At 43.2% G+C, this 19,121-nt stretch overlaps 10 protein-coding genes across 10 annotated transcripts; 6 read left to right on the forward strand and 4 right to left on the reverse strand.

The window, feature by feature from the left end:
- Positions 1–6: 6 nt before the first annotated feature.
- L203_102413 (uncharacterized protein) lies at positions 7–1,088 on the forward strand (the record flags this gene model as incomplete). The annotated part of the gene is made up of 9 exons (XM_066211839.1): positions 7–70; positions 114–205; positions 259–306; positions 396–441; positions 495–528; positions 708–730; positions 777–789; positions 847–874; positions 927–1,088. 9 exons carry the CDS (start codon positions 7–9, stop codon positions 1,086–1,088), a joined length of 510 nt encoding a protein of 169 aa, XP_066067936.1.
- Positions 1,089–2,063: 975 nt separating this feature from the next.
- L203_102414 (uncharacterized protein) lies at positions 2,064–2,997 on the forward strand (the record flags this gene model as incomplete). The annotated part of the gene is made up of 3 exons (XM_066211840.1): positions 2,064–2,076; positions 2,125–2,164; positions 2,223–2,997. The coding sequence occupies 3 exons, from the start codon at positions 2,064–2,066 to the stop codon at positions 2,995–2,997; spliced, it is 828 nt and encodes a 275-aa protein (XP_066067937.1).
- Positions 2,998–3,128: 131 nt separating this feature from the next.
- Positions 3,129–3,970, reverse strand: L203_102415 (nascent polypeptide-associated complex subunit beta; the record flags this gene model as incomplete). Its single annotated transcript, XM_066211841.1, has 3 exons — positions 3,129–3,430; positions 3,625–3,801; positions 3,925–3,970. 3 exons carry the CDS (start codon positions 3,968–3,970, stop codon positions 3,129–3,131), a joined length of 525 nt encoding a protein of 174 aa, XP_066067938.1.
- Positions 3,971–4,387: 417 nt separating this feature from the next.
- On the forward strand, positions 4,388–5,783 carry L203_102416 (uncharacterized protein; the record flags this gene model as incomplete). Its single annotated transcript, XM_066211842.1, has 4 exons — positions 4,388–4,634; positions 4,682–5,104; positions 5,152–5,304; positions 5,350–5,783. 4 exons carry the CDS (start codon positions 4,388–4,390, stop codon positions 5,781–5,783), a joined length of 1,257 nt encoding a protein of 418 aa, XP_066067939.1.
- Positions 5,784–6,926: 1,143 nt separating this feature from the next.
- On the reverse strand, positions 6,927–7,356 carry L203_102417 (uncharacterized protein; the record flags this gene model as incomplete). The annotated part of the gene is made up of 3 exons (XM_066211843.1): positions 6,927–7,027; positions 7,107–7,213; positions 7,268–7,356. The coding sequence occupies 3 exons, from the start codon at positions 7,354–7,356 to the stop codon at positions 6,927–6,929; spliced, it is 297 nt and encodes a 98-aa protein (XP_066067940.1).
- Positions 7,357–7,552: 196 nt separating this feature from the next.
- On the forward strand, positions 7,553–10,070 carry L203_102418 (uncharacterized protein; the record flags this gene model as incomplete). The annotated part of the gene is made up of 7 exons (XM_066211844.1): positions 7,553–7,687; positions 7,801–7,821; positions 7,875–7,936; positions 7,983–8,064; positions 8,112–8,415; positions 8,462–8,846; positions 8,894–10,070. The coding sequence occupies 7 exons, from the start codon at positions 7,553–7,555 to the stop codon at positions 10,068–10,070; spliced, it is 2,166 nt and encodes a 721-aa protein (XP_066067941.1).
- Positions 10,071–11,741: 1,671 nt separating this feature from the next.
- On the reverse strand, positions 11,742–14,162 carry L203_102419 (uncharacterized protein; the record flags this gene model as incomplete). Its single annotated transcript, XM_066211845.1, has 5 exons — positions 11,742–12,351; positions 12,404–12,783; positions 12,842–13,272; positions 13,321–13,444; positions 13,500–14,162. The coding sequence occupies 5 exons, from the start codon at positions 14,160–14,162 to the stop codon at positions 11,742–11,744; spliced, it is 2,208 nt and encodes a 735-aa protein (XP_066067942.1).
- A 216-nt stretch (positions 14,163–14,378) lies between these two features.
- L203_102420 (uncharacterized protein) lies at positions 14,379–16,765 on the forward strand (the record flags this gene model as incomplete). The annotated part of the gene is made up of 13 exons (XM_066211846.1): positions 14,379–14,887; positions 14,937–15,185; positions 15,233–15,315; positions 15,366–15,432; positions 15,495–15,549; positions 15,600–15,653; positions 15,703–15,789; positions 15,838–15,930; positions 15,980–16,051; positions 16,097–16,161; positions 16,211–16,427; positions 16,479–16,525; positions 16,576–16,765. The coding sequence occupies 13 exons, from the start codon at positions 14,379–14,381 to the stop codon at positions 16,763–16,765; spliced, it is 1,788 nt and encodes a 595-aa protein (XP_066067943.1).
- An 85-nt stretch (positions 16,766–16,850) lies between these two features.
- Positions 16,851–17,789, reverse strand: L203_102421 (uncharacterized protein; the record flags this gene model as incomplete). Its single annotated transcript, XM_066211847.1, has 3 exons — positions 16,851–17,050; positions 17,098–17,430; positions 17,495–17,789. The coding sequence occupies 3 exons, from the start codon at positions 17,787–17,789 to the stop codon at positions 16,851–16,853; spliced, it is 828 nt and encodes a 275-aa protein (XP_066067944.1).
- A 237-nt stretch (positions 17,790–18,026) lies between these two features.
- On the forward strand, positions 18,027–19,080 carry L203_102422 (proteasome subunit alpha type-5; the record flags this gene model as incomplete). The annotated part of the gene is made up of 7 exons (XM_066211848.1): positions 18,027–18,040; positions 18,088–18,127; positions 18,181–18,196; positions 18,258–18,283; positions 18,338–18,643; positions 18,704–18,762; positions 18,810–19,080. The coding sequence occupies 7 exons, from the start codon at positions 18,027–18,029 to the stop codon at positions 19,078–19,080; spliced, it is 732 nt and encodes a 243-aa protein (XP_066067945.1).
- Positions 19,081–19,121: the final 41 nt, after the last annotated feature.

Consider the following 19,121-nt stretch of genomic DNA (forward strand, 5'->3'; position numbering starts at 1 on the left):
TGATACATGGGCAAGCTCAACGCTCTCTGCAGAAGACTCTCTTCAAGTCCGTCCACCGTTTACAGCTGGCGTAGGCCGTGATGGAAATGCCAGGATCCAGAGAACCTGGCCAGGCTTTAGTTCTACCTTCTCTGTCCTCGCTGCTCACTGTTCGAGTACATACCTATCAAACCTGAAAGGTTGCTCTGGGAGTGGTTCGGTCCAAGTGAGAATAGCAGAATCTGTTTGGTTCCTAATCTGGCTCACCTCAGCGCTCAGGTCAAAGCATCTCTATTTGCTTGCTTCTCACATGCGCCAGGTCGAAAAGTGAGATAGAATTTGGGCACGACAGGGAGGATTGGGATTGGAATTTGAAGGTTTGAATAAGATTCAACCTGGGATGGAAAGGAATGTAGGGGAAATGCTATTGCGTTTTGAATCATTTTGGATCATTTGATTCTGGTCGGTTATTTCTATTGTTTTGATTTGCATTGAATTTGGCTTACTCTGTTCAGACTGGTCATTTCGTGCATTGCTTGAGTTTGGCGGGTAACGGGCTGGGATACCATAACCATGTCTTTTGTTGTGCTAGCTGAGGATATCTGGATATTGGAATGCAAGCCATTATATCAGGAAGAAAGCAATCGCAGTTGAGCCCTGGGATAGATTGAAGCAGCTTGGAATGAAATTAGCTAGAGATCTTTGAAAAGACGAAAAGGATAGTGAAGGAGAGTAGTGGCAGCGGTCCAAGGTATGTCACTTTGTTGTTGGACGGGGCAAGACTAATCGAGATGCAGTATACGCCATTCGGTGAATTGTAATTTTATGACTGGCGAGTAACGAAGCATGGAGCAAGAATGATAATAGGCAACAAAACAAGAAGACGCATCAGAGGGTATCTCGACTTCCCAACATCATCTCGTTCACGCTAACCCATCACATTACAGACTCATTTCTTTCCGTCTTTACCTGCGAAAAATTCGCCTATCTTAGTAACAAGGGCTCCAGCAAGCAATCCTGCCTCCGCGAACTTTATAGCGATTATTTGGCTTCCCGTTGGCATACGATTCGCCTCTTCTTCCGGGGATAGATGTCCAGAATTCCCATAATCCATAGGGGTAAACGTTTGTCCTGTGGTTTTGAGTTGATTGTTTCCCAATTGAAGACTGGCATCCGGTAGAACCGAATGGCACTACAAGCCAGTCTTCTGCAGCAGGACTAGTTGACTCTAGCATTAAATTCTTCTGCGTAAGGCGGACTTGTGGTCAGGAGATTGGTCGTTCATGATAGCAAGCTGTCGGCAAAAGTCTGGACAAGGTTGTGTTTGTAGCCCTAGAGAAATGGAAGTTGTAATGCCTCACTTGCAGGCATTATATATCTTCATCCTGATTGCTCAGAATTAAAGAAACGGTCTGAAAACCACCGTATGGAAGATACTACTTGGGAAGGTATAGGGTTCGACGGCAGCATCAATGGTATCGTCTCTCTACTTGCAAGCTTCAACGCTGAGAAAGCCAACAGATGACAGTAGTGTCAGAATCATGGACAGGAGAAGGTCAGGAGAGTTCAGGACATAGTGTATGGGTAGGAAGTAGTATAGTTGGATGAACTGGGAGATGGCCGGCGGGTCGTAGAACCTGAGGAGATATAAGGAAGAACTTCTTGTTCATAACTCCGTAAAGAATGGATCTAAATAGCTGTCTTTGTCTATTCCAGCTAGGAATATCTCAGTGAAGCTCTATCTCGTCCCAAAGCCTTTCCGTTCAAGGCCCCAAGACATAACCCAATTCCTAACAATCAGGTTCAATAAAAGAAACAAACTGAAAAGCTGGCCGGGCCATACAAAAGCGTCTATATGTGCTAGGAAAGAAAACGAGTTGAAGTTTGTGGGCCTTGCATACCATACTTGCAGACAGAAGAAGGAGTTAGGATAAAATCAAGAATGAAATAAAGTTAATCAACCAATAAATAACTTTTTGTAATTAATCCTTTCCCATTTCATTTTTACCTCCACTTAACCTCCACTTTTGACATTCACAAATTTCTTGTTCAACAAATGTTAAAGGTGATAAAAGACATTATCAATGCCTCATAAGCGTGAGTATATACAATAGATTTATAAGCAAAGCGCTAACCTACTTTCAGGCGCTAAGAGAGCCGTGAGGGAAGCCGAGTCTGCCAGAAAGTAACTTGAAAAATCAAGTCCTTGCTTGCCATCTCACTAATTTCTTGTACTTTTGTAGAGGCCTTAATCTTCCACCATCTTCATCTGCATATGATGATGCACCCCGTTCAGCAACACGCATCCTAAATTCCTGGAAAGTTCAGCAACGGTTCCGTGAGAGCGGTCGCAAAACGAGCGAAGATACTGGTGAACCTCGTCACTCTTTGTCTGTCGATAAAGACAAGAGAAAAGAACGGGCAGGTATGCAGAGCATATCAAAGATTATGCCACAGGAAACATTGGCAGAGTATAATCGCCGCGTAGAAATATCTCTTCGACCAGCCGTATCCAACGCCATCAAATCTGCTGAATCAGTACTTGCTGCAGAAAAAGCTGAGCAGAGTCAAAGAAAAAAGGAAAACAAAAGGCGAGCGAGACTGGTGAAGCTTGTGAAAGAAGGTAAGGTCAAGAAAGAGATTTTGGACGAGTTCAACAAAGGAATCATGGAAAAGAAGAGAAAGCGGAAAGAAGGCGATGAGGGTGAAATGGAAAAGAATGAGCAAGAAGAAATAGAAGAGGATGTGAGAGTGAAAAACTTTGCGCCTTTATCACCACCCCGAAGACTCAATAATCAAGCACCTCCAACTTTGCCCCATCTCCGCAAAACTGGCGGGAACAAGACCACCAGCAAAAGCATATACGATGCGGTTGGCAATAGTGGAAAGATACCACTCAATGTTGGTCAAAAAAGAATACTTGAAGAGGAAAGGGAGAGGGTGATCGAGATGTATAGAGAGATGAAGGCGCAGAGAGAAATCACCAAAAAAGAGGAGCGAGAAAAGGGCAAAAGATAGATCTCGTACTTTAATGTATATTGCACATATGAGTCATGGCATTCATCTGTCACGATCTCAATCCCAATTGTCTGCTCCCAAGTCCCTTACCCCTTACCCCAAATCCTCTCTCATTTTGGTGAAAGAGCCTTCTACTCCAATTCTTCAAGATCGCTCTTTTTGACTTCAGCCTCGTCAAAATTTTCCACCAAGTCAGGAATTTCGTCATCACCGTCAGCAGTAGCTTCGCCAGCACCAGCACCACCAGCAGCGGCGGCAGCAGCGGCTTGACGGGCAGTCATAGATTGGTAAGATTCGGCAAGTCGGCGGAGGTTAGCCAAAGAATCGGGACCAAGTTGGTTAAGGATACCAGGTACAAGCTCTGTGAGCTCTTTAGTCTGGCCGGGACCGTAGACAGCAAGAGTGTTGGAGGGAAGGGCGGCGTGTACTTGAACTATAGATGAGTCAGCTTCATGTGTCAAGGGTATTCAGATCCCCTGTTCTCATGCTAGACAGTTCACAGGTGGCAAAACCAATGCGATAAACATAAGGCCACCTTATTCACAGAATTCCTGCTAAATGCACTCCGCTTCGCATTCCATCTAACCTTCTCTTTCATCCTCTCAACACGTCAAGACACATACTTACCCCTTGGAGCACTAAAGTGCAGCACATTGCCATCCTCCTTAAACATGTTGACTTCTTCCACACCAGTAATGGGTTGAACACCGAGCTTCTTCAAAGCCGCTTGAAGTTTGCGGTCGTCACCTTGCGAAGCAGTCACAGACTTTTTAACAACTTTTCGTCGAGGAGTACCCTTTCCGCCTATATAGGGCATGATAAAATCGCGGCGCATTCCATAGAGTCGCGTTGCGGCGAGATTGAGTCAAACAAAGCGGTCTATATATCAGCCATGTCCTCACTACTAGTTTACCTTCTATGACTGACCGATGCGGACCTGAGCTTGAAGTTTAGCGAGCTTTTCCTTGTCCATGGTGAATGGCTTTGCTCGAGAGGGTTGGGGTGAAAGAGTTGTTGAAAAGATGGAATTGCTTGATTGTATGAATTGAATCTTGAAATGTACGTTTCGCGGATGGGTAGTCAGATCGGCATTTATCGGGAATAAGTAATTGTGGGAGTGTGTGGCACATTTATGGTCGTCATTTTTTTATCATTTATGCATTAGCAAGAGTATTACAAGATATAAAAGGTAAACACTGGTAGTTGTAATGATTATATACATGTACTTTTTTCGCTGAACATAATCTTAAGATATAAACAAAGTTAGGCAGCCCAACGTTTAGCTTGCAAGCCTAATCAAATTCATTGAACGACGCGACTTATTATTTTCTTTCAACTATAACAATTCTCTTCTTCAAAACATACAAAGAAAGAGTAAATATTATTCGCAATGCTCGCTCCGCGTACAGTTCATCGAGCCTATGGACATCCCACTACTTCAAAAAAAAATGTAAACAAGGAAAATGCTCATGCACTTCCCTCGAAAACACCTTCTAGGACCAGTGGTAAGCCGCAAGTTGCGGCACCACAGAGTATGAGGGTCGGATTAGGCATCAAGACAGAGGGCAGAGATCACAACATGCTTCAATCGCAGCTAGGCGGCGGCAAAGGCAAAGTAAAAGAAATGGATGATATTGGCAAGTCAAGCTCATTCTCCAACAATTGTTGTTAACAAGTGGTTTAGAGCCAAAGAGGTTATTTGCTAATGTTTCCAAGGGCAACGCGCCACCGTCAAACTCGTTCCCTTCAATGTCATCTATCCCACCCCTCCAGGCTCGCACGCCGGGACCTCGAAGGACCGCTCTGCTACCAACTTTACGTACCCCCGCTCCTTCTTTGCGTTTACTTGTCAATCCTGCTCCGACCCCTTTACCTTCTGCCACACGAGCGAGGCGACGATCAAGACAGTCGTTAACAAGTACAAACGGTTCGACGCCCTTGAAAACTGAACCTGAGGGAAAGAAGCAAGACTTTGTGACGCCAGCCCCCATTAGATGGGAAGAAGAGCTTTCTCTGGGATCGGTGGAAGTGGATCATCTGGAAGAACTGGAAGAAGTTGAAGAAGAAGAGGATGGCGAGCCAGAGTATATGCCGCCTCCCGTACAAGGTAAGCTTGCGCTTGTCCATGTAGATTGCGCTTGCTAAGTTAAACAGAACTGCCATATAATCCGGGCTGGGAAGTGCCTGATTTTGGCGAGCTGTTTGGCAAGTTGTCATCTATGCCTCCGATGTGGGGGATCGGCAACGAGACAACAGAGCCGCCAGATCTTATGTTTAAAGAGGAAATAATTAGGTTAAAACTTTGCGGTGGGTGTTCTTTGGTACCTGCAAATGTGGGCTAATGGTGTTTAGATGATGAGTTGTTGGAAGAAGATTACCTCAGACCCAAAGTTAAGCCTATCTCTCAACCTATCAAAACTCAAAAGACTGCAAATGTCCGACAGACGGGAAGCGGCGCTATCACGGCTTCCCGTCTGGCCCCTGTTCGTCCGCATACTACTATTCAGCGGCGAACTGTTGCGCAATCATCATTCACCCGGGGTGTTTCTTCGCTCCCTTTAGCAAAATCAGTAAAGAAGCCTTTTACATCTAAGACTTCTGCTTCCCAAAAAATCAACACCCAGTCTCAGTTGCTGAAAAAGCAACCAACACACAAAGGAACAGTAAGCAAAGCGAGTAGCCACGAGCAGATTCAAGGTCAGGACGAAATTTTTTTCGAGACTTGGGATGAGAAAGCAGAAACAGTGCCTTTTTTGGAACTTGACTTGTCGAATTTGGATCTGTAAAAACGTCGATGGAAGGGGCCTAGAAGTTTAGTATCTTGTCGGCTTCTTGTTTCAGGATGGAGCGGGCGATATGCGACCTTTTTTTTTCTTGTACGCCGAAACATGTTTCTTTTTATCCATTATTGTAGACTCACGAAATTACTCTTCTTCGATAATTTAAATTGGCAGTTATTTGCGTAACATTCCTCGTTTTATGCCACTTATCTTGCAGTGTTCAGCTGAGATATTTTTTGACATTGGACCTCGCCAAACTTTGCATTTTAAAGCAAAAGTGATCTTTAAGGAATAGCATAATGAAATTTGGCGCAAACTGTCTTCAAGCATTTATAGCGTGGGCATGATGTGGGATTAGGGTGAAAATCACTATTGGTTAATTACCAAAGATATTCTGTCGAAAGTCAATGGATACGCGGGAATCCAATACTTTCGGCCTTAATGGGTGATCAGACTCACCCTCTCAGCTTTATTGAATTTTCCGGATCACATTCATTTTCGCATCTAGCAAGACTACCAAGCTCATTAAATTTCTACACTTTCAGTAATTAGTGACCACTAATTTCTTCACAGCGTGTAACTTACCTCGATCATGTCTTCACATCACCATTGCGTCGGTGGAGATAGTTACACTTTGTTGGCTATCCCAGCTGCTTGTGTGGCAGTACCCCGCTGAATGCTGATGGATAAGGGGCCTCTTTCTTCCTTCTCAGTCATAGCTTCTACTTATCCACATCTTTGTGTCAAGAGTGTAAGTGATCATAGAAACAGAAAATGTGTGGTATAATCTGCCCAGACGGACTAAAGCCCTAGTTAATAACAACCATTGCCTTATGTCAGCTTGAATCGATGGTGCGACAATGTAAATCCTCAATACAGGGTTGATATGCCGAATTTCAAGATCTGAGCTACTATTATTCACTTTACCTCAATAGTTGTTTGGTGAGCTTTCAAGAACAGTTCAACATTTATGACGGATGCAGCCAGCTCCAAACCTTGCCTGAGCTTTCTATAGGTCGGCTATCCTGAGCCTTCGTTCTTATTTCTCAAGTTGTTATCCAAGTTGGCGATTTGTTGTGATGCGAATGCACTTGCATGCACTTCCTTCTATTCGTCTACCAACAATTAGACTCTCCCGAAAACACCCAATCAAGGCTTTCCAGACTGTTGATTCACAAGCTGCGTCAACACTTTGCCTACATCTGCATCCGATAAATTGGAAAGTTGTGCCTCAGACTCAACGCCGCGCTCTGTAAATTGACATCAGATTACTTCTTTGTGGAGATCGTTGAACAGACATATCGATAGATCGACGAATCCCAAACCTACCAAATCGAACAAATGCCCTAGGAGATATGTTACTTGCTTCTCGAATAAGAAACTTGAGGTCCGGGTTGGCGGACTTTATTGCATGATATGATGATTGGACAAATTGTCTAAACCGTACAATGCCTGAGTGATTTTGCTCAAGATAGCAGGAAATTACCTACTTGATGCCAGCTGAAGCAGGAGAAGTCTGACAAAAGTGTAGACGTATTTCCCGGACTGACTTTGGAATTTGTTTAGCGAACGAGGACATTGAGGTGAATGATGTGACAAAATGGAGTAGAAGTTGTTTGAAATAAAAATAAAAATCCATCTGCTGAAAAAGTAAAAGTAGATTCAAAGAGGCGGACATAACCGTCTGTCACGTGGCAATCGCGTGGTTTGGTAACAAGACGTGGAGGTCAAGATTGTTGTTACAATTGCTTTTATTCTTTGAAAATCTATCCAACATGGCTCGCCGTTTTGCCTTGTACGGATTAGTCTCTACCGTGATTGCTTTCTGCGTTGTATCTTCAGCGTTGCGGTCTCGTGCCAACTTTTATGCGGCTATGGTGTCCATTGGGAAAAGTAGCGGGTCAATAATGGTGAGTAGACGGTCAACAGGATAACACTCAGTGTCTTGTAGATTCTAGGCAACTTTGTCTTGTTCAATGTGATTTGTCTAGGTATTGGGCTGAAAAAACTGTTTTTTGGGCAGTTGCGTACAATCGAGTATGAAGTGGGCAACTTAATTCTATTACACGGATGGGAACGAGGACTGACAGCGCATAGCGCTTGTGGGAAAGACTATGGATCTTTACGACAGAATCATTGTTAGCTATGGCTATTTTTCGGTAAATCTCATGAGTTAGTACCAGTCACTCGGGCTTATGCGCGCAGGGATGATTTTTCAATGTCATTTCTGTTTATGTATGGTGTTCTCATCTTTATGAGATGTTTTCATTGGATCACAGCGGATAGAGTCGACTATGTGAGTCAGACATACTTGGGTTTTCTAATGATCTCTAGATGGATCAAATCCCTCCGCCAGGTCCACCAAGGTTGTTCCATGTTCGAATATCATCAATAGTTTCCATCCTGATGGTTTCTGATTTTCTCTTTATTTTCTATTCGCTCGAAAAGATCCTCAAGGAAGGTGCTTCGGCCATTGTCATCTTTGCAGCAGAATTTCTCATATTGCAAGCTTCTATGGCTGGGACAGCAGCAAGATATGCTATTGGCGTCATTGATTTTCGAAGAGCTAGAGGACAAGAGGATGCACCACCATGGGAGGCTAAAAGCATGTACCTGTTCTATGTTGATCTGGTTGTTGGTGAGTCACTATGTCCCAAGTGAATAGAAGGCTCATTTTGAACCAGACTTTCTCAAACTCTCCACCTACCTCATGTTTTTTGCTGTCATTTTAATGAACTACGGTCTTCCTCTTCATATCCTTCGAGATGTGTATATGACACTCAACTCTTTCATTTCTAGGATTCGAGATCTTGTACGTTATCGCCGGGCAACACGCGACATGGACTCTCAATACCCTGATGCCACCGAGGAAGAACTTGAGCGGAACGGTGATACAACTTGTATCATTTGTCGAGAAGAGATGATCACGCGAGCTCAACGAGAAACCAACGGAATACCTATTGATGAATCAGGTCCGAACGAAACTCCCAAAAAGCTCGTTTGTGGACACATTTTTCATTTCCACTGCCTCAGAAGCTGGTTGGAAAGACAACAAAAGTGTCCTACATGGTAAGCTATGTTTTTAGACGTTAGTATAAGCATTTAACCACGCACAGTCGAAGAGATGTCCTACACAGCCGTCCTCCACCTCGAGCAAATGATATACAAAACCTTGTGCCCCCAGAAATACTAGCACATATGGCTGATCAGCCTGCTGCGCCGGCACCTGCTCAAAACGCCCAGGTTGCCCCGGCAGCAACTCAAACTCCAATCGTGCAAGATATGCGCCATCATTTTGATGATTTTTTTCAGCCGCGAGACGTGGCTCACGATCATCTCCCTGAACGTTCGTCTGTCACTGATAATCCTCAGACCACAAGAATACCCACGCCTTCGATGACGAGTAATAATAGGGAAACAGCAGGGCAGACAGTGCAACGAAGTATTTGGGGCGGGCCTGTCACTATTGGTAAATTTGTACCTGCGCCTTTAGGTTCAGTTCCTCGAATGCCTGCCCGACCTTCCCTTTCTTCTGCCAATCATTCAAGCCACGCAAGCTCATCCGCCCAGAGACAACGTTTTTCTCAATTATCTTCTGATACATCTCGGGATACCCAAAATCAAGCTCTTCCCCTTGCATCTCCATTGGCTTCTTCCTCGCCAGTAGCTTCTGGCAGCACGACTCCCTTTCATTCAAATCCACCTACCGTTTTTACGCATACTGGTACTGCACGGCCAAACTCCCAAAACTTAGAAAATGATGGAGACAACGTGAGAAGGCAAGCAGCAGAAGCTGCTCTACGTCGCTTGGGATCCAATGGAAACTCCTATGTAAAAGCTGGGGGTAGTGATAGTACATTCCCGGCACATGAGGAAAGCTCGAGCAGTAAAAAAGGCAAGCAAAAGGCAGAGGAACCAACAATTTTTATAGATGAGTGGAACACCCCTTCAAAAGTATATGCTAGGCTGTCGTCACCTCATTCAACCACAACTTCCGACACCCATGTAAACGTGTATCCAACTACAGGACTACTCGACTTGAGCCAATCGATAAGCGCACTAGCTCAAGGAATAGAAAGAACGCCTGATGGTGCAAGAAAAGGCTTGGAGAAGAGGCTTGAACTGTTGGCTCGGGTTGATGAACAGATTTGGGGGCTGATCGGTGAGTTAACGAGATTGAAGAGTAAGTGGGAAATGCAAGATGGGCTAGAAAATACAGGTGGCCTATCACAACCAGCCACAGACCTTGCACCTTCGGCCACCTACGATCAAGACGAATATGTGGAATCATAATTTGCTGCCGTACATGTAGTAATTGGTGATTGCTCATGCATGATGTCTAATATGCCAAGAACTACATGTGGCAACATCCACATTGCATGGCTTTAACTGACTGTTTGTTACCTATGATTGATTCCACTCGGACACGAACCTGGTCAAAGGCAAGACAAAACCAAAAGGCTTGGACGTGAATGACGACGATTTGAAAAGCAACACTCACAAGCAAACAGGATATGCGAGGCAAGCTTTTCATATGATTGCTTGGCTGGTAGGCGTCTATTGTAGGTTAACAATAGGCTCACCAATATCCTTCTTGCCACTAACTGAGTGAAACTTTGACATATGCAGGTCTACGTGCATCTCGCAGGTCAATCTTGTTATCGACAGGACGACAGGCGGCAAAATTGAGGTTACCGAGTCATCGTTCAGACAAAACTATTCATCGTATGGTAGAGCAGACCATCGATTAGCTGGACCTTACAGACGCAGCAGAAATTGTAGTCGGCGGACCATTGAGAAAGGGTATCTCAGGAGGCGAGAAACGGTGAGCTTTCTAGTATCCGTATTTTGTATATCATCAACTGAATGAGTCTATGGATGGCTATCAATAGGCTTCGTTCTGGTTACTATCAAGCGTCCAGAATCTCGATGTGAGCAATCTTTTCATTTTTGTCTAGTGATCTTTCTTCCGTGGACAACAAAACTCTCGAAAATGAAAAAGCCTCCATAAACCATGTGAAATTTCTTATTCAAGTGTGGAACCATAGGTCTCCAACTCATTGGGTCAATAACTCGTCCAAGTATCTATTAGGTAAAAAAACGTTTTTTTTTCTAATTACCAAACGCCTGAATATTATAAGAATCGCGGGACATGGTTACGACGAAGAAAATTCGCTCATTCAACAGACTCAAAAGATGAAAAAAGACCTGGTCTATGGTGACAATTGAAGGCTTTATGGGCTAGAGAGGATAAGAGTGTTATAAAAACTTATCACCGCTGGTTAGGTTTGCAATCCGGGCCGTTTCTGTGAGCTTGATGATAGGCGTAACGTATTACAAGTTACCTGAGGTGATCACCTTGTAACAGGATCTTTGACTACCTGTTTGAATCAACTGCCAATCTCAAGCAAGACTGATGTTAAGGCATATCCAATGATTGTCATAAAACAATCTTGGACAATGTTTGTATCCATTTCCCGAGCTGAAGCTCTCAACTGTCTTACTCTGACTGATTATCCCATGCCTTTTAAACACTTTAATCCAGCAGACCACCTTCTAGAGATTATGAAGAGGTATTGGAAAAACTTGTGGAGGCGCAAAGATGTATTTCTCAATCGCTTGGTGCAAACTCCGCACCAACAAAGAAATCTCATCTGGTGCATGTGTCGCACAGAATGGTGAACAGTTGTAAGCTCTGATAACATCATTAATTATTACAACCTCTAGTGTTATCCTACTTCTCAATGTAGTCGTCAAATTTGATTTAATCACAAAAGTTACATACACAATCATCCAGACGTAATCGAGAGGAATATGCATATTCTCAAAACCACTCATGGCCATTGTTGTTATAGAAGGAAAAGTTGACTGTGAGATATGTGTATAGTCTTACTTCTTTAGCTCCTGATATAATCTACTTCATCGCCGAGGATGGCAGTCCCATAGTTCAGAGTGAGCCAACAGCTAATTATCTTCTTCCTCTCTTAAAGCTTTTTCTACTTCTCTTCTCTTTTGTTCTCTTATTTTTCTTTGAAGCCTCATCCAATTTCCGACGGGTGTGACTTCTGCTCCATGTCCCTCCAAAAATCTTTCCATTTCTACTCTGTCCTTTGGCGCAAAGCTAACATTGCGTCTTTTGGTTTCAATGAATGTTTTTGTAGCCTCAAGCTTTTCAATGAGAGTCTTCAAAGAAGAGACGACCTTTGGAGAACCAGCGGTACCTTTCTTGATGTGTTTCTTGATGGTCACAATGACAGGCAGGATCATCTCGGGGAATGCAATTTGCGTCGACACTGCAGCGTGATATTCCCCCAATAAAAACACTAATTCTTCACCCAATCCTTCCTGAAAGACTCGAGTTTTGAGGTAAGAACTAGAAGCACGGATGATGTACTCAAAGTCGAGAGGTTTTAGAGTTCCCTTCTTGGAATTGGAACGGCGGAACTCGGTTGAGTCAAGGATTTCTAAAATAAAGGGAGCCAGAGGAATATAAGTACCAGTATGAGTAATTATACGAAGAAGCGCATGGAGGATATGAAATCGAAGAGGGAAATATCTGGATGAAGGAAGAAGTCTTTTTCATTGTTTAGTCAATGATGTTGCTGGCAAGAGTACACTGTGCTTACCGCATAACGCCAAGAGCAATCTGAACAAGAGGGTATAGGAGAGGCTTCAATGGACTTTCCAATCCTGCATTAGCCTTTCGATTTTGAAGGCTCGCTGAGCCTCCCAAAACTTGACTCCAAAAATCTATACAGTGAATATACTGCCAGTTGTACACTGTCTTGAATGCCTGTTGGTTATCGCCGCCATGACCTGTCGTGCTTGACCGTACAACATTCCGCAGATGAACAGCAAGCATACGAATAAAGCCGAAAGCGTGCTGATAAGATAGGGAAGGAGCAAGCTGGTAAAGCTCAGAGGCCGTATTTTTCATTAAATTAAGAGAAGGAAGAGTATGTGGAGTCGTATGTCTCAGGGGGGGAAGCAGGGCTCGATATATATTCTAAGTCTATTTAGTTTGCTAGCCTTTGCCTTGTAGCATGGAAGGAAAGAAAGCCTACCCTTAGACACAGGTCCTTGACTGCATCGTCTCCTGCGACGAAAAGCTTTCTAACTGAAAGGAACGCAGCAATCCTCACATCGTCCCCAGATGAGCTCCAAAGATCTAAAAGCACTTTCAAATACGCTCGCAAATGTTTCCTTGCGCTCAAGATCCAAGGTACCAATTTTGTGCTTTCCCTAATGGCAGTCAACAAGAGCCCGTTAACACCTTCATCTTCATTGGCAACAACGCTGGACGGTGTAGAAGGAAGCGATCTGATTAGATGAAGAAGAGTTGAGAAATGAGAAAGAACCAGACGATTTAAAGGTTGATTAAGCTTCTTGGGAAGCTGGAGTTTGATTTTGCCTTGGGAAAGAGTTTTATAAGGGAAATGATGGGCTACAACAACAGGAGTATATTTAAGGGTTGTGATAACCAACTTATTGAAAACTTTGTATTGATCAATAAACCGTCTTTCTTAAACAAAGTCTACTTTACCTTGAGCACTATCAATAGAGTACTTTGTGTTTAGACCAGTTCCTTGAACAGCATCATCTTCATTCATATGAGCAGCAGATCTAAAGGCAAGCAAGGTTTTCCTCAATGATCGAATAGAATGTTGCTACGTTTCCGTTAGTCACAAATTTAAGATAAAAAGGCTACTAGCCAATGTTCACCTTGAGCATAGCTTCTTGCCATTGACGAATCATTTTCAATGTTACACTAATTTTCTTCCCTACTTCGTTGTCTTCATCAAGATCTTCAACTTCATCGCTTTCGCTGTCCATCTCCTCGTCGCTATCTTCTCTATTTTTGCCCTTGGTTTTTGAAGATTGTCCGAACTTTAGCAAATCTTCATCATTTTCTTCAAGAAATTTGTAGAATTCCGGATCCTTCTTGGCTAGGTCCTTCATAGCCTTTTTCATACCTTCCTCATCTAGTACGTCCTCTTCTTCTTCTTCTTCGCCAATCTCTTCCTCTTCTTCATCTTCCGTATCGAGTTCTTCGAGTTCCGAGTCCTCACCGCCTTCAGCGTCTAGGCCACCGGTACCAAATAACTCTTCAACTGTCTTTGCTACTCCACCAGCACGACCACCGGCACCCGGTTGCCCGATTGTCTTTCGGTCTTTCTCATCATCTTCCTCAGTGTCTTGGTCATCTTTGGTTTCGTGATTTTCAACGTCAGAAACATCCTGAGGACCACCACGTTGCTTTGCGCGATGAGTTTTACGTTCGTCCAATTTTCGCTTGACCTGTTGATGCTGACGACGATTGCGAATGGTGTCTTTGAGTTTACCTGATGAAGCAAACTTTTTGAAGGCTTTTGTTGACTTCCCCATAACTCTTGTTTGATCCCCTCTTTTTTGTAATAAGAAGATAAAACTTTGCCAGGAAAGTTGAGAAATCTCAAAGATACGAGTAGTGGCGGACATGTCCGTTCAGATCAAATTTCTTGAGTTACGTAATGATTTGATCTCAGACCTCTCGTCATTCTTTCCTTACTCTCTTTTCTCTATAAAAGGCAACTCTTGGTTCATTGATTATCCTCCATCAATATGACTACTGCAACTAACATTGAAAATCATTCAACCTTGATTATTGAACGTTCTAACTCGTTTTCCAGTATTGATCATTCTGAAAGTTTTATTGAAGATCTCTTCATTGGCGATGAGAGTTACCATGATTCCAGTTTTGGAAAGAAAATTGAAGATTCGGAAGAGAGTCATAGACAGGAGCTTGATCTTCAAGCCTCTATTGACTACCGCGCTGATATTCGTGAAAATGATGACAACCGGTGGGAATTGCAAGACTTTTCTGATGAGATTATGAGCAGCGAGCAGGATTATGACAAGTACATTGAAGAGGATGAGCGTCAGGCGGCTCTTTTTGAGCGGCTTGTAAGACGAACGGAAGACTTAAATGACACAAAATTGTTCAAAACAGAATGGCGGTCGTTTCCACCTAGTGTAGACCAACAAAGCCCAGGCAACAGCCAAGCAAGCATATCTGAAATCCAAGAAGAATTCCTGATTGAAGACGATTTTGAGCTTCCGGAGAAAAGGCGGTATGAAAGATAAACAAAGTCGCATTCCCACATTCTGACACTGCCTTAGGGAAAGAGCATCGTCGTTTTTAGAGTCCCTCATTTTGAACTTTTATGGCGATCTCTTGCTTTCCATGGAGATGATCACTAACCAAGCGAAACGCCAGCCAAGTAGGGCGTTAGTGGCCCTTCCGAGGAAAAGGAAACACAACACAGATCTAAATGAGCTGCAAATAAGCGGTTTAGATAAGGATGGAGAACAAAATGAGCAGTTAAAGCAATTTGGTGTCAATTTGCGACTGAAGAATCGCAAAAGCGGGTGAGCATAAATGATACACTGTCCAAAACTGGTTTGATTAGTTGAAGTGTTATCCAAATCATCAAGTTTCCTGGAGCTCCTTGTAAAACATCGCAAAGCAAGAATCCTGCGAGTGATCTTTATAGGATAAGTGAGCATAAAAAGTTTGAGGACCAAGCACCTTTTGATTCTCTAAACTAGCCTGTATAATAAAAGTTGCCACTATTTTATATGAGGCCATACTAGACAGAGCTGTGATCACTCTAAGGTTTGGCTTTTCTCTTGATGATCAAGATTGGTTGCAGTAGGAGATGTTGATAGAAATTGTAGAGATATCTTCTATCGAGATAAACCTCTCTTCATACATCAACCCGTAGTGAATAAGGTCTCAACCACACTTCTTTCGGCTCCAGAGCATCGTTGACAGAACTGCAGATTGTTGATGATATAGTGGCTTCAGCTGGCTTGCAAAGAAAGGATTTCAATGTAGTAGGTTCTCTTCGAAAAAATCAGAGCAGCTGCACTGACATAAGAATAGTGCGCATCAGCCAAGGGTCTCATAGCTGCTACCTCTCTTGTAATTCATCGCCGAACTGAAAACCCTCTAGTTCTCTCTGCAACACATGTAATTTATTATATGGACGATCCTAATTATATGCTAACTTTTCACTAGGCTTCTCTTATCGATCCGATAGAAAAGATATCTCATCTTGAAACGCCTGGAAACCCTGAAGGTATTAAATGGGTCCTAGTAGTGGAGAAAGATGCCAGTATATATAAAAACGATCTCAAAATAATTCTGATTTGAGTGATAGGCTGTGTTTCAAAGCCTTTGCAACGCTACAATCCTGAAGGAGCCTGACCTTGGATCTGGTATCCTAGTAACAGTAGGTTCCGATGCTCCTTCGATGATCCAATCTGACTGAGAGCAGGGCAAAGGATTTCCTGATCTTGCAACACGCCAAATTCTCTATTTGATAGCAAATAGTTTCCCTAAGTAGTACAAATATCTTCTGACGGTTTAAGCTGCTGATTCAGAGTACTAGAGCATCTATGTACGCTTTGGTTGATGCAGACCCACACGGATTGAGTATCTTTTCAAACTACACTTATGGTTCAAAAGCCAACGCTTATTCCAAAGACCATGCAGGGATAGCTCTAGGGGAGAGGTTGCAATGGCTTGGATTGAAAGCATCAGACTGGGGGGAACTGGGTATTTCTTATAACGATTTAATACCTTTGGAAAAGTCGGATGTCCAATTGGTGAGTGTTCTAGAACAATTGCATCTAGAGGCCACTTAAGTAGCTTCACAGGCAATGAGCATGCTTAGAAACCATGAGCACTTGCCAATTTCCTGGAAGTGAGCTTCTTACTATCAGTTTGATAATTACAATACCTTACAAAACATAGGCGCGAGCTCTGTCATATGCTTCAACTCAATCGGAAAGCTGAGATTGAGATCATACTGAGCTCGAATGATCCCTTTCAGAGTATTGCGAAGTTTACCTCAGGTTCAAACCACGGAGGGATATCTCACCAAGAGAGAGTGTCGGGTGCAGGACGTCTAGTAAAATACATCATAGACCATATGAAATTATAGATTTAGAATGAAGAGATCAGAATTGTTATGGATTAATTCATGTGCCCTACTATAAACAACCAAAACCTAAGATGGACAAACTAGATCACTTGCTGCTACCTTTCCTGACCATTTCCAAGAAGCTCTCTTTCGTTAGAACATCTTCTTTTCCACCACGACCGAGAATATTATCCTTTTCTTTCTTCTTGGCAGCTTCCGGCCTCACACGAGCTTTATCAGCAAGAGCAGTTTGTGCAGCTTCAGCTGTTTTGGATGCAACTAGGATGGCATTAAAAAGTTTCACAACTGCAATTTCGTCAGAGATTTTCCATATACAAAAACGTCACACTTACCACCTTTTTGAGCAGTTTTCCTTAGATTCCTCTCAAACTCTTGCCCGCCGACAACGCTATCACCGCTCCAACCTTCAACAACATTCTTGACTCTAGCCCTGTCTTCTTTTTCTTCTTTCTCAACTTTCAATTGTTTCTTTGCCTTAGCCTCCAGAGTGACAGAAGTCTTAGTTGGCAGTTTGTGAGCAGAAAGGGCAAGTATAGGGGTTGATGTGGCTTTGGAAGACGAGCCGGGCGCTTTGATTTTTTTCGAAGGTTTTTTAAGAGGATCATTTAGAAGGGAGGTAAGGGTAGCTCCAAAGTTGGCCGCCGTTGTAGGCGCTCTTTTTCTTTCTATAGGAAATGGTTGCATCAGATGTTTTAACGTGTAAAGCAAGAAAAAACCTTAGCAACTAACTTAAAGATTTCTTCGTTTTGTGTTCCTTAGATTTCTCGATTTCTTCATCGGTATCCATCTCATTGTCATCAATGACCTCGTCAGAGTGACTGTCATTGGAATCGCTGAGACTTCCTTCACTTTCATTATCCATCCTTAAATTCGAAAAGCGCTGAGGTTTTTCATTGATAGAGACAGTTGCTTTTGCTTTGGATGCCGAAAAAACTTTTAATTGTGAGGGACCAGCCTCTGGCGAGACGATGATATTAAAAGATTTTCTAGGCTTTTTCAAAGCAGACTTAAGAGTAACGGACATCTCAAGATTGATGTTTGCGATAATCAATTAAATTAAAAGATGATAGCTGGGTACGCTTAAAACAACTGCGTAACAATTGTTGAAGATTTTGTTGGACATGCCAGTGGAGGTAAAAGTAGCTATGCGGAGAACGCCGCGAATTATGATATTACGTAATTATCAATCGTTGAACGCGACAGCGTATAGACTTTCAACATTAAGAATTCAAAGTCTTGATTCACATTTCATCACAGCAAGATGTTTATGACAAGGCAAGTAAAGAGGAGACAATGTATTGCTGCTGCTCATCCAAGTCTAGATCCGAGTACGACCGAGGGGTTAATACATTCTCTCCCGAAGTAAGTTGTCTGGGTTCTTCAGAAGGCTACATGTTGACCTCAATATCGGCTAGGGACGATTGTTTCAAGGTATACAACCCGACGTCTCTCTAATTTATGCCTGCCAGCAAATTACTGACAAAATTCTCAGTTGAGTATGCAATGGAGGCTATCAAGGTAAGCGGTGGATCATCGTGACATCTAAAGTATACTCAGTTGATATGCAATTAGCTTGGCTCCACAACGGTTGGAATAGCTACATCCCATGGGACTGTACTTGCTGTGGAAAAGAGGGTTCCATCTCCTTTGCTAGAATCATCATCCATTGAGAAAATCATGGAAATTGACTCTCACATCGGTTGTGCCATGTCGGGTCTCACCGCGGATGCCCGAACAATGGTTGAGCACGCTCGTGTCACAGGCCAGATGCATGCCTTCACATACAATGAGCCTATTGGAGTAGAAAGCTGTACTCAAGCCGTTTGTGATTTGGCTTTGAGATTCGGCGAAAGTGTGGAGGATGATGATGCGTTAATGGTCTGTTGACAGGGCTTTCCCTTACAAGATGGTCGGTAACTGACAATTTTGTTACTGAAGTCTCGGCCTTTTGGAGTCGCCCTTTTGATTGCTGGGATTGATGAGAAGGGCCCTCAACTGTACGTTGACTATCCCACTCTTTGTTGCATTATTGACAAAAACGTAGCTACCACACCGACCCTTCAGGGACGTTTGTTCGTTATGAAGCCAAAGCTATTGGTTCTGGCTCGGAAGCTGCCCAACAAGGCCTTCAAGATGCGTATCACAAGCAAATGACATTGCAAGAGGCTCAAACCTTAGCGTTGAAGGTGTTGAAACAGGTTATGGAGGAGAAGCTCGATGAGAGTAATGTTCAGTTAGCACAAGTCACTAAGGAGAACGGCTTTAAAATCCTGGGGGTGGAAGAGCTGAAGGGGGTAATTGAGACAATTGCGTAGAAGGACGTTATGACTTTGCATGATTGAGGTAACAAACTATC

Source organism: Cryptococcus depauperatus, chromosome 3, assembly GCF_001720195.1.
Source record: "Cryptococcus depauperatus CBS 7841 chromosome 3, complete sequence".
NCBI lineage: Eukaryota > Fungi > Basidiomycota > Tremellomycetes > Tremellales > Cryptococcaceae > Cryptococcus > Cryptococcus depauperatus.